The sequence below is a fragment of the Hordeum vulgare genome, chromosome 4H, assembly GCF_904849725.1.
Source record: "Hordeum vulgare subsp. vulgare chromosome 4H, MorexV3_pseudomolecules_assembly, whole genome shotgun sequence".
In the NCBI taxonomy this organism is placed as follows: domain Eukaryota; kingdom Viridiplantae; phylum Streptophyta; class Magnoliopsida; order Poales; family Poaceae; genus Hordeum; species Hordeum vulgare.
The window spans coordinates 176345596-176356597 of record NC_058521.1 but is presented as its reverse complement, the minus strand read 5'-3'; the positions used below and the strand labels follow the sequence as shown (position 1 = coordinate 176356597).

Here is an 11002-nt window from a genome sequence, read left to right as displayed (position 1 = left end):
GCCAAGTCTATAATCGTGTTGTTATGCGCCCGTGGGATAGCCCAAATCATGAACCGTATCCCTTAAAAACGGGGCACGACCTTCGTATTGATGGGACGTGCCAATGAAGGAACTACCTCGAACCACAGATCGAGTTTTCATAACTGGTCAATGGTCGTGAATGGTCGCGACCTTCTGCTAAAAGTTGTCAGACGAAGGCACTGTTCACACTCGATTGGTTGGCCTTCGAGGCTAAGTAACACATACTGCTTATAAATCGAGAAATCATCGGTGGCTGAAGTGGTATTAAGCCGAACATAGAGGGAGAGAAGAACTCCCCCCGCAAGCCGGAGACCTTGGGAGCGTGAATCTGATCGGGATCAAGACCCCGACATTGGAGGCTAGTTCGGGGGCTACTTAGGGAGTCTGTGACACGTGGGCTGCTCTGTGACTACTACTAAAGGGCCGAACTATAAAATGACACTATGTTCACGAAGGAAAGCCTTAGTTTGTGCTCCAAGTCAATATGGTAGAATAGGCATGTTTATTCCCTCATGATAACCGACCATATGTAATCCTAAGACCAGAGGTTTTTAGTTCGTAGGACACATAATAATTATCCTACCCATCTAGGGTTTAGTTCATCTAATCTCGTGGTAGATCGACTCTCTAATCGTCATACACTCATCAATATAATCAAACACGACATTGTCCCTGTGTTTTCATGTTCCCCATTGATCTAAGATCCACAACTCGGGACCCCCTACACGAGATCTGCCGGTTTTGACACCGATAGAGGGCATTATTCATCTCATGCGACACTCTTCTCCTAACAAGAGCTAAAACATCCATATTCGGCTACAACACCTTAGAGGTAAATAATATATGAGAAATAGCCCTTGATATGACACTTCAACTCTGATCCTTGCCGCCAAACATCAGTATCATCAAGAGGTTTTTATTGTTATTCCTTTTTTCCCTCAATGTTGCGTCATTATAAAAAAAGATGTATTGCTAGAGTTTCTCTTAGTTGCCTTAAAGAAAAGGTTGCTCCTAGCTGCCCTAAAAAAGTTGTTCTTGGAGAAATTCTAGTAGACCCCTTATAATGCAGACCTTTATAATGCGTTTATAGTTCACGAAAATATCGTTTTACTGGCTGGCACGCATCGCGACAGAACAGACCCCGCATCACGGAACTATAAAAGAGAATTTTCACACCCGCCACCTTGCCTTTCCGGGCTGACGCCTGCCTCCTCGAATTCGAAGTGGCAGCGCCGCCAACGGGCGCGGGTATCTTCCTGGCGGGGGTTGCAGAAACATTGCCCTAGACGAAGATGTTGCCCTACCGCTTGTTGGGTGGCGCGGTCGATGATTCAACAACGATGGGCGCGACATGGCCGGCGATGAGATCTGGTGGAGGGGTTGGCGCGTGGTTGACTATGACAGTGACGGGCGACGGCTCGGAGACTTCCATGGCGGCGACGGGATACCGCAGATGATGTTTTGGAGCGGGGGATGAAGATAAATGGAGGCTGAGGGATGGGGAAGCGGGAACCGCCGCTCGGGAATGTCCCTCTCGCCAAAAATCGTTGTCGATAGGGGTCAAGCTCGGGTCGTCCTCCTAGCCCATGAATAAAGGCTAAGGGCGAATTTTTATCGCGCCCCGCAATCTTTTTTACAATTTCATGTTCGATACAGGGTCTATTCAGATCACTTTTTCAACACGGAACCGTAAACTCACGGTTATTTTGTGGGTCATGACATTATAAGGGGTGTTGCTCTTAGCCGTGTTCAACCACGGCCAATATCTGTCACAATCTAGTAGTCACTCTGTGTGGTCCCTACAAACCAGAAACACGGTTAGGCTGAGTTACGCGCGCAATGACCAGATGCGCAAGAGTAAATAGCACAAAACTAATACTTTACGGGCTAGGGTTTCAAAAAGCTATCGGAATTTTTTCTCTCATAACTACCAAATCGGGGGTTCGTTGTTTCAAACAACCCCAAATGTCCGTTGTTAAAAAGTTAAACATGTTTATGACATGTCAGGCCCGCACCTAAACGGTCAGTCCAATTGACCTTGTGTTTGACCGTTAACTAACATGCGAGGCCCACATGTCAGTGTCTGAAAAAGCAATCAGGTCCCTAGAAGTTTCATGAAAAAGCAATCGGGTCCCTATGAGGAGGCGCACACGTAGGAGCTCCATCCCTAGCGCTCTGCCTCGCCTGCACCGGCCGTCGTGCCTTGCCTCCCTACGTCGGCCGCCGCCATGACCCGTCCCGCTTGGTTGGCCACTGCGCCTAGCCTCTCCTGCGTCGGCCGCCGTCATGGCCTGCCTCGCCTGCGGCCACTGCTGCGCCCTGCCTTGCCTGGCTGGCTCGTGCCCTGCCTCGCCTGGCCGACCGCCGCCGCCATGGCCTGCCTCGACTGGCTGGCCGCCGCGCCCTGCCTCCCCTGTGCCGATCGTCGTCGTGCCCTGCCTCGCCTGCGCCTTCTGCAACCATGTCCTGCCTCTCCTACATCGGCCGCCACGATCGTCGTGCCCTGGCATTGGGGAGAGAAGAGAAGAGACATATAGGAAGAAGAAGAGAAGATGAAGATGAATCTGACATATGGGCCCCATATCCCTACTATTAAAGGGGGATCTGTCGTCGTGATGGTTCGACCAGAGCGATGGTTCGACCTCTCGTTCGCTCGTCCCCCTTTTCATCCTTCCACCGATTTTTTTTCAATCCCTTCATAAACCAGTCAAAAACCGTCGCTAGCACAGCCAAATATAACGGTTCAAAAAAAAACCCCACTGAAAGATACTAACTCACGCACTGCCTGGCGATCCATCCCCCGTCGCTCAGACCCACCCACGTCCACCCAACCCGTCAAAGGCAAAAAACACGACCCACAAACGCACCTGTCTCCACCCACGCTCTCACGATCCCCTCCTCTCTCGCGCGTTGACCGCGGCGTCATATCGCCGTCCCCCGCCTCCGTGGTCTCCCCCAACCCCGCAGTCGGTGGCGATGTCGACGGCGACCAGGATGCTTGCGCGCAGCGCCGTCCCCGGCCACCTCCTCCGCTCCGCCGCCGCCATCACCAACCCCGCAGTCGCGACGGCAGCGCTGCTGCAACATCGACATCGACCCGGATGCTTGCGCGCAACGCCGTCCCCGGCCACCTCCTCCGCTCCACCGCCGCCACCGCCAACCCCGCAGTCGCGACGGCGGCGCTGCTGCAACGACGGTGGTACCACGGGGGAGCGGACCCTGTGCCATCCTTCTACGACCCGCCGCCGACCATGGGGAGCACGATGCGGGAGGGAGACCTACACGAGCGTCCATTGGTGGCAGCGTCAGACGACGACCCAGGTAATCTATCTTACACTTTCACCCCACCTTATCTCTGTATCATGCACTCCCGCACCGGCGCACCCCATGGTTGTCCTCTCCCATGGCACCTCCCCTCCCTCTCCATCCCACCAAATTACCCCCCTAAGAAACCATGCCGAAGCTACAGAAATTTGAAGTTAACTTTCATGCAAATGTGTAAAGAAAAAATGATTAGGCATCTAGGTCTTCAGTTCTAACACGGTGAAATATATCAAGTGGAGTAATTCCACATTGCACAACCACCTTTACTGAACAAAAATTGACTTGCTAACCATTCTATTCTTTAGAGTGTAAGGTGAAGTTATCTGGTAGCTAAACTGGGAAATAAGGTGATGAATTTTCATTCCACCCTTGAGAATTTTCTTGCTAAGTAGCTTGTCCATCTTTGATTCATTCTATCAAAATCAAGGAAGAATGTTGTAAATTATACACCATGCTAATTGATATAATTGGAAGGTTGCTCATGAGGTCTAATTAGAATTTTATTTGCCAGCTCAACTGCATTAACATGATATAGTTAGTGACGTCATGGTGTCATCATTGTGCGAGGAGCCAACTCATATGAGGATGCCAAGGAGACAAATCAGATTTATTTACACATTAAGGTAATAATCTTCCTTTATTAATGCATTACTCAAGGTGTACTTAATAATTAAGTGGTGTTCCAAAAGCGATGTTGATGGCATAGCCAGCTACTAGCAGTAGGTTAGGAAGATGCGGAGAAATGATGGTGCAGCCAGATTTATAGAGAAGCGGGAGGAGGCTTAAGACATTATATGCCTGTATGGCGAGGACCCGCCCAGGATCCTCTACTGCAACCCATATTGGCATAACAGTAAGAGTTCATGACACTAATGAGTCCTAAAGTTACTGGTTTAAATGTTCACTGCACCTAAAACTTCTTTGGTGCAGTAGAAAGAATGAGAAATATTGGGCCCAGTGGAGCAAAGAAAAAGTGTAATAAAATTTAGAGAGTTGGAGGGTTCTCAGATTATCAGAGATCCAAAAGCCCAAAGGATAAGAAACATTTGGAGCTGCAAATGTGACATATATTTCATGAAATATTCAAATCATGTATTGTAGTTGATTGTTCTTTTTGCAGGAACCAAGGACTATTTTCAATTATCAAGTTTTTGCCAAAAATGTAGATTGTACTGAAGGTTTCATGTTTGTGGCTCCGATTTTTGATTTTTTTAACAAGTTCAGTAGCAAACATGGGTCCACAAAATTGTTTAGATGCATGTCTGGATGAGTGCATGACCATGTAGATGTATCACTTAGCTTTGTGGTTTTAAATGCACATTAGAATGAGCTGGTTAGATATGAAGACCTATTGTATTAACATGTTTATTAAGAAGTTCTCCTAGAGTTTGAGAAATCTTTATAAGAATTGGTCTGACTATGTAATTAGAGACGCCATAATGAGCCTATGTTACACGCAAGATCTTGAGGTAGTAGGCATGGAAATTGTATTGTTACTATAAACTTGAAAGCACTAATATGTTACAAAATGCGATGTTCTGCAGTGCTCTACACCTTGAGGGAGTTTTGCATCTCCCCAGATTGTTATGCATTATTTCTCAGTAACTATACCAAGCATACTTAGAGGTTGAGTTTGTAGTTGTGCTTTAGATTATGATTATCTGCATTTTTTTGTTCTGGAAGTGTGGAAATATATTACTATTTGATAAAAAAGGACATAGTAGAATGCCTTCTACAATGCAAGGTGCTTAGGGAGGTGTTTAAAAAAATAAACCAGGATTTTCCTAAGCATCAGAGCCTATTTCTATAGAAGAGACGCCTAATTAAGTGTCTACCCTCTGCAAATATGCACCAGTGCTTAAAGAAACACTGCTTTTTTTAAGCACCTTCCCTAAGCGTCTTGCATTATACAAGGCCTAATAGGCTAAACTCAACTTGCTGATTGCAAAACTAATCAAGCATATTGTGCAAGATTTGTAGTACAAACTTGGTACATTGGACATAGGAAGGGTTAATTCTTATTCATTTGATTTAATGTCGTGTGAGCAGATTTGACTTTATGATCACTATGTCAACTTATGCCTGACATAGTTTCCTGTGTTATAGATCTAACTTATGCTTCTTAAGTATGTTGGGATCAGAACTAAAGCGTATAGCAACTGATCCATTACTTGTCTCTGGCTTCAATGTTGGTTCCTCTACTCAAACTAGCATGGTTGCTAGTGTTGTTGGAGCCATTGAGATGCACAATGCTTCGTCGCTCCTACACAAAGTGGTTGCACATTCTATTTTCCTTGATGTTGATAAAACAAAGGGAAAGGATGCTAGAATTATTGAAGGACGAAACAGACGAACCAGACCACCGGTCAAATTGAGGGAAGGTGTTGCAGGTTTCAAAACACATTGAGAAGTGTAGAGGAAATAAAGAGGATTAGGTGCACGGAGAAAGCCGAAGGAAGGTAGAGTCAAGAGGCACAACATGACTAATGGAGGAACGAGTTGGATGGAGTACACCAATAAGGAATGGAGCTGAAGGTAGCATGACAACTAGATTGCGATGGAGAGCAAGACGATATTGGTGTTGTCGAGTCAAGAGAACATGTATATAACTCTGTCATATCGGTGCACTTTACTATTTTGTTAAATTAGTAAGTGTAAGTCTGAAAATTCACTTTGGCCCTCGGGCACCTATCGTCTTGCTTCCAATTTTTTTTTTTAAATCTAGTAGAAAAACATCACAAATTTCACCCGTGTAGTAATCTACATGTTTGTTGAGCCTATAAACCTTCATAAAATAATTGAAGTTAATGCAGCTTGTGCAAAAAATAAGAAGTTGGTCGTGTTTCTACATATTTCTATTTGCATTGGTTCTTGTTATGTTTCAACATAATGCACATCTCATTATTGTTGTTTTAACCTTTTGAGATGGTAAAGAAGATTAAAATATGCATACACCATTCTTTGGATGATTTTTTGTAGACTACGCCAGGAGTTCCCAAGAGCAAAAAGGTTGGGTTTGCATAAGATATTTTTTTGTTTGAACACACTCATAAGCTGCATGAGACATACCTGATGTAACTTATAGTGATGATTCGACAAATATATCTTTTTCTAAGTTTGTTATATATCCCGTGGCAACGCACGGACATAGGCCGTTACACTACTGAAGTTGGTGACTTTCCTCGGCAATGGTGGCTTCGACAAGACAACCATGGCAAAGCTATTGCCGCTCAGGTAAAAACTAAAAACAATATTCCTCCAGTGTTTTGCCTTCGATCATGTTATGTAAAGCTGTAGAATTTCATTGCGTGTCTACTCTATTGGTGGTTTATAGAACAGTGGTGTGACTTTTGTTACAAGCAAAATTGGTATGCAGTACATAATTGTTGATTGTTTAGTATGTATCTCTCAACTATACTAAGAAAGGTTTATTTGATGTTTCTTCCACATGGTTAGCTATTATGCCGTATATGATTCTTACTTTTGGTAGAATAATTCTAAATATATGTCCGTTGCCCACTTCTGTTAATTTGAATGGCTCAATTTGGGTGCATGTCACATTAGGGCAAAGAGGTTGTTTGTATGATGGATTATGTGCACGACAAAGAGGAGACTGATTTTTTTGTACCACCTGGCTTCTTCTGCAAGGGATTTGCGTTTAGTTTATGCTTGGTCATTGGGGTGTTGGATGATGCTCACGCGTAGGTGACCGATGCTCTCTCGGATCCATGGAACGGTAATAACTATCTCATTCACAAGGGATGGGTTTTGAGCTGTTAGAATATAATCCAGCAACCGTATCCAATATTTTGCAAGATAGTTAGTGAAGATTCTTTTCTGAAGCAATTATCCATGAGCACCCTATGTATCCAAAATTATGCAGTTTTAATTTTTCTATGACAGCAAGTTGGAGTTGGTCACGTGCCACAAACTTTCCACCAGACCATCATTTCGTTTCATCCATATTGTATTTCCAGTTTGTAGATTGAACATATCTTACTTTCACATACAGGGTCCTAACATTCTACTGGATGACTCTCTTTCGGTTGAGGTGGATAAGAACTTGCTAAATGAAGTCAAAGATTCAATTGTTCAAGGGTAGGGCACTCTCTTCTGTTAATTCAAATATCCTCCGGAATATTCGTGAGTTCCTTAAAAAAAATATTTACTGCCCTAACCTCAGGTTTCAGTGGGGTGCCATAGAAGGCCCCTTGTGTGATGAACCAATTAGGAATGTGAAGTTCAAGATCCTAAATGCAAATATCGCTCGAGAACCACTTCACCATGGTGGCGGACAAATAATCCCCACAGCTCGTCGGGTTGTCTACTCAGCATTTCTGATGGCTAATCCTCGACTTATGGAGCATATTTATTATATTGGGGTTAGTCATGAAATCATGGTTCTTGTACATAGACTAATCATCACTATCTACAACATGTGTATTTGATGACCTGGTCTCACAAATGAGTGCATTTGGCATCGGCAGATCCAAACTCCAATTGACTGTGTATCTGCACTTTTTTGAAATGGTTTTTTCTTGAATTGGTAGAACATCTATTCGTAGTCAATAGACAGAGTGACAAACTGTCATACATCTAGCAGAACTAATCTTAACCGAGTTGCAATGAACCATTATGTCAAAATGGGGATCTTTTACATAAATCATGTGACATGCTGCATGATATTGAGAAGATGGGGAGGCACAACTCATGTTGTGAGCATAAATGTGTCGTGCAGAGTTTAATTTCATTTTATAAATCCACGAGAACATACATCAAGTCTATTAATAATATGCTCTCTTTTGAGTCGAGCGTCGACAACATAAATGAAGAAATTCCAGTTTTGGTTACTTGTTGTGTATCACTTTATAACAATCAAAGGAACATAATAGATGTGTGATCTTATAAATTCTGAAGATATTAAATTGTACTCCATCATATTAAATTCTGAATTAGTTTAGTTTCAGTTTTGGAGTACTTAATATTGTCAACATATAGCATAAAACATGCGAAAGCTACCTCTCCATTCATGTTGCTTTGAGAATCACCAATTGAAGGTGGATATGGAATAGTATACAAGGGTTTCTTACGTGATGGTTCAGTTGTTGCTGTTAAAAGGCTGAAAGACTACAACGCTGTCGGTGGGGAAGTTCAATTTCAAACTGAAGTTGAAGTCATAAGCTTAGCTGTTCATCGGAATCTCCTACGGCTCATTGGATTTTGCACTACGGAGTGTGAGAGATTACTTGTTTATCCTTATATGCCAAATGGAAGTGTTGCTTCTCAGTTGCGTGGTCAGTATTTTTCGCCATGCCCTTATGACACTTTTAAGTAATTAGCATTTCTTGGGCAGATTCATTAGTGGCCGGTTTAATTTTTGCTTCCCCTTGCCATGCATTACGCTCATTTTCAGATTTACGATCTAACATGGATCCATATTGGCGCATTGCTCCAGTTAGCTCAGACTGCCACCAAATGCTCAGCTTAAAAAATAAACTGACACTTGTTAGCGTTCAGGATAAGAGATCCTCAACATGTTCACTTATAGCATGTCATATAGTTGCCTTGTCTTCTTTTAGTGAAAGTTATACTACAATCATGGAAGTATTAATTAGGCTCATAAGGACCTACAGACCTACCCTTGCCACATATCATCCTGGGTAGCTTCATCCTTCTGTCATGCCATGAAAGAAAGCTTGACTATGGTGATTGCTTCTATTGGAAGTACACTTCTTGTGCCGATCTATTAATTTTAATAATACTCATGCTCCTTGACTCCCTGTATTTACTTAAGTGTCCATTGACATTTCACAATACACCAAATTTTGAAATATGAACTGAGCTATCAACATCACATTTCTAGGTTTACTACTGATGAAATGAATTAATAAAAAGGCATCTTATGACAGCTTTCCAAGTATATTATTCGGTTTGCAAGCAAACTGTGACCTCCTTCAATCCACCTAAGCTTTCCTGGATTTTTTTGTCTAGAGCATATAAATGGCAAGCGAGCTCTAGATTGGTCGAGGAGAAAGATGATAGCATTGTGTACAGCACGAGGGCTGCTTTATTTGCACAAACAGTGTGATCCAAAAATAATCCATCGTGATGTAAAAGCCTCCAATGTGCTTCTTGATGAATATTTTGAAGCAATAGTCGGAGATTTCGGATTGGCGAAACTTTTGGATCACCAGGAGACCCATGTTACCACGGCAGTGCGTGGCACCGTGGGACACATAGCTCCAGAGTATTTGTCAACTGGCCAGTCATCGGAGAAGACATATGTGTTTGGGTTAGGAGTCCTGTTGGTTGAGTTGATCACTAGCCAGAAAGCATTAGATTTTGGAAGACTAGCAAATCAGAAGGGCGGAGTGCTTGATCTGGTAAGCATGTTATATCATGCTCTTTTCGTGCAATGGTATCAAGTTCACCTTATTAGTTTATGTGAAAAGATCGCTTTCTCCTTCTGGACTTTGTTCGGTTCTCGCCTTTAGTTTAGTGTCTTCAGAGCTTTTCGACAACTCTGTTTGCCACTTTTAGGTCATGTCTCACCTTTTACATTGAGTACACTCAATGGTAAGATTTTATACTCGAGATACTGGAGCATATTTCATAGTTAAAATAAGGTAAGTTGGAAAAATATGCTCTATGATACCAAAGACAACTTAAACTGTTCACCATTGCAATGTCCTGCTTGAAAATCATTTTATGACTAGAAGAAGGCATTGGAAATTAAGAATGATAACAATTATTTCCCTTTTTTTGAGAAAATCATGCCATCCCTATTAATTTGCTACCTTTGTACACTAATACAAGACATTGAACTACAAAGACGCCTTACAATAGTTTGCAGATGGAGCAGGTGATATTCATTTCTGTTAATCCTTTATCATAGTTTGGGCATATTAACTAACTGACCATCAGTTACCATCTTCTGCTCGGAGTTCAGTATATGGTCTTTGTATTGGCACGATCATTGTTTCTCATTCTTGCATGTGGTGGTTCCAGGTAAAGAAGCTCCATCAGGAAAAGCAGTTGAACATGATGGTGGACAAGGACCTCGGCAACAACTACGACGGGGTGGAGCTGGAGGAGATGGTGCAGGTGGCTCTGCTGTGCACGCAGTACTACCCGTCCCACCGCCCCCGGATGTCGGAGGTGATCAGGATGCTGGAAGGGGACGGGCTCACGGATAAATGGGAGGCGTCACAGAATGTCGACACGCCAAAGTCCGTCTCGTCGGAGCTCCTGCCCCTGAAGTTCACCGATTTCGCGGGGGCCAACGAGTCCTCGGTCGGCCTCGAGGCCATGGAGCTCACCGGACCAAGGTGACCGGCGACGGCGACCAATTTGATCGCGTAGATGCTTGCTTGTGCCTCAATGGATGTGTCGCGTTCGATTAGCTTTGGAGAGACCGGGCAAAGGGAGAGGAGAGGTTGCATTTTTTCCATGTTGGATAGGGTAAGGGTAGGGGGTGGTGGCATTCATTTGTACATACGGGGGGGGGGGGGGGCATGGTCATTGTGCATTTGTGTGAGCTGAGCTCGGCCCATCGTTGCTGCTCATGTACATGTAGGCTAAGAGAGATGAGATGTGATGAGTTGAGTAGATATAGAAAGGAAATTTTCCATTGGTCAGCTATTCTTTCCTCTTCTTT

The 11002-nt window shown here is 43.6% G+C and overlaps 1 protein-coding gene across 1 annotated transcript; it reads left to right on the top strand.

The window, feature by feature from the left end:
* The first annotated feature begins 3122 nt into the window (after positions 1-3122).
* On the top strand, positions 3123-10759 carry LOC123450385 (protein NSP-INTERACTING KINASE 3-like). The gene is made up of 4 exons (XM_045127668.1): positions 3123-3342; positions 8403-8639; positions 9337-9728; positions 10354-10759. The coding sequence occupies exons 1-4, from the start codon at positions 3123-3125 to the stop codon at positions 10675-10677; spliced, it is 1173 nt and encodes a 390-aa protein (XP_044983603.1). The 3' UTR covers positions 10678-10759.
* The last annotated feature ends 243 nt before the right edge of the window (positions 10760-11002 follow it).

Excerpts from the sequence above, each read along its gene's own strand:
- LOC123450385 (XM_045127668.1), top strand. The coding sequence starts at position 3,123 with ATGCTTGCGCGCAACGCCGTCCCCGGCCACCTCCTCCGCTCCACCGCC. Across the intron at positions 3,343-8,402 it reads AGCGTCAGACGACGACCCAG|GTGGATATGGAATAGTATAC; the intron begins GTAATCTATCTT and ends CACCAATTGAAG. Across the intron at positions 9,729-10,353 it reads AGGGCGGAGTGCTTGATCTG|GTAAAGAAGCTCCATCAGGA; the intron begins GTAAGCATGTTA and ends TGGTGGTTCCAG.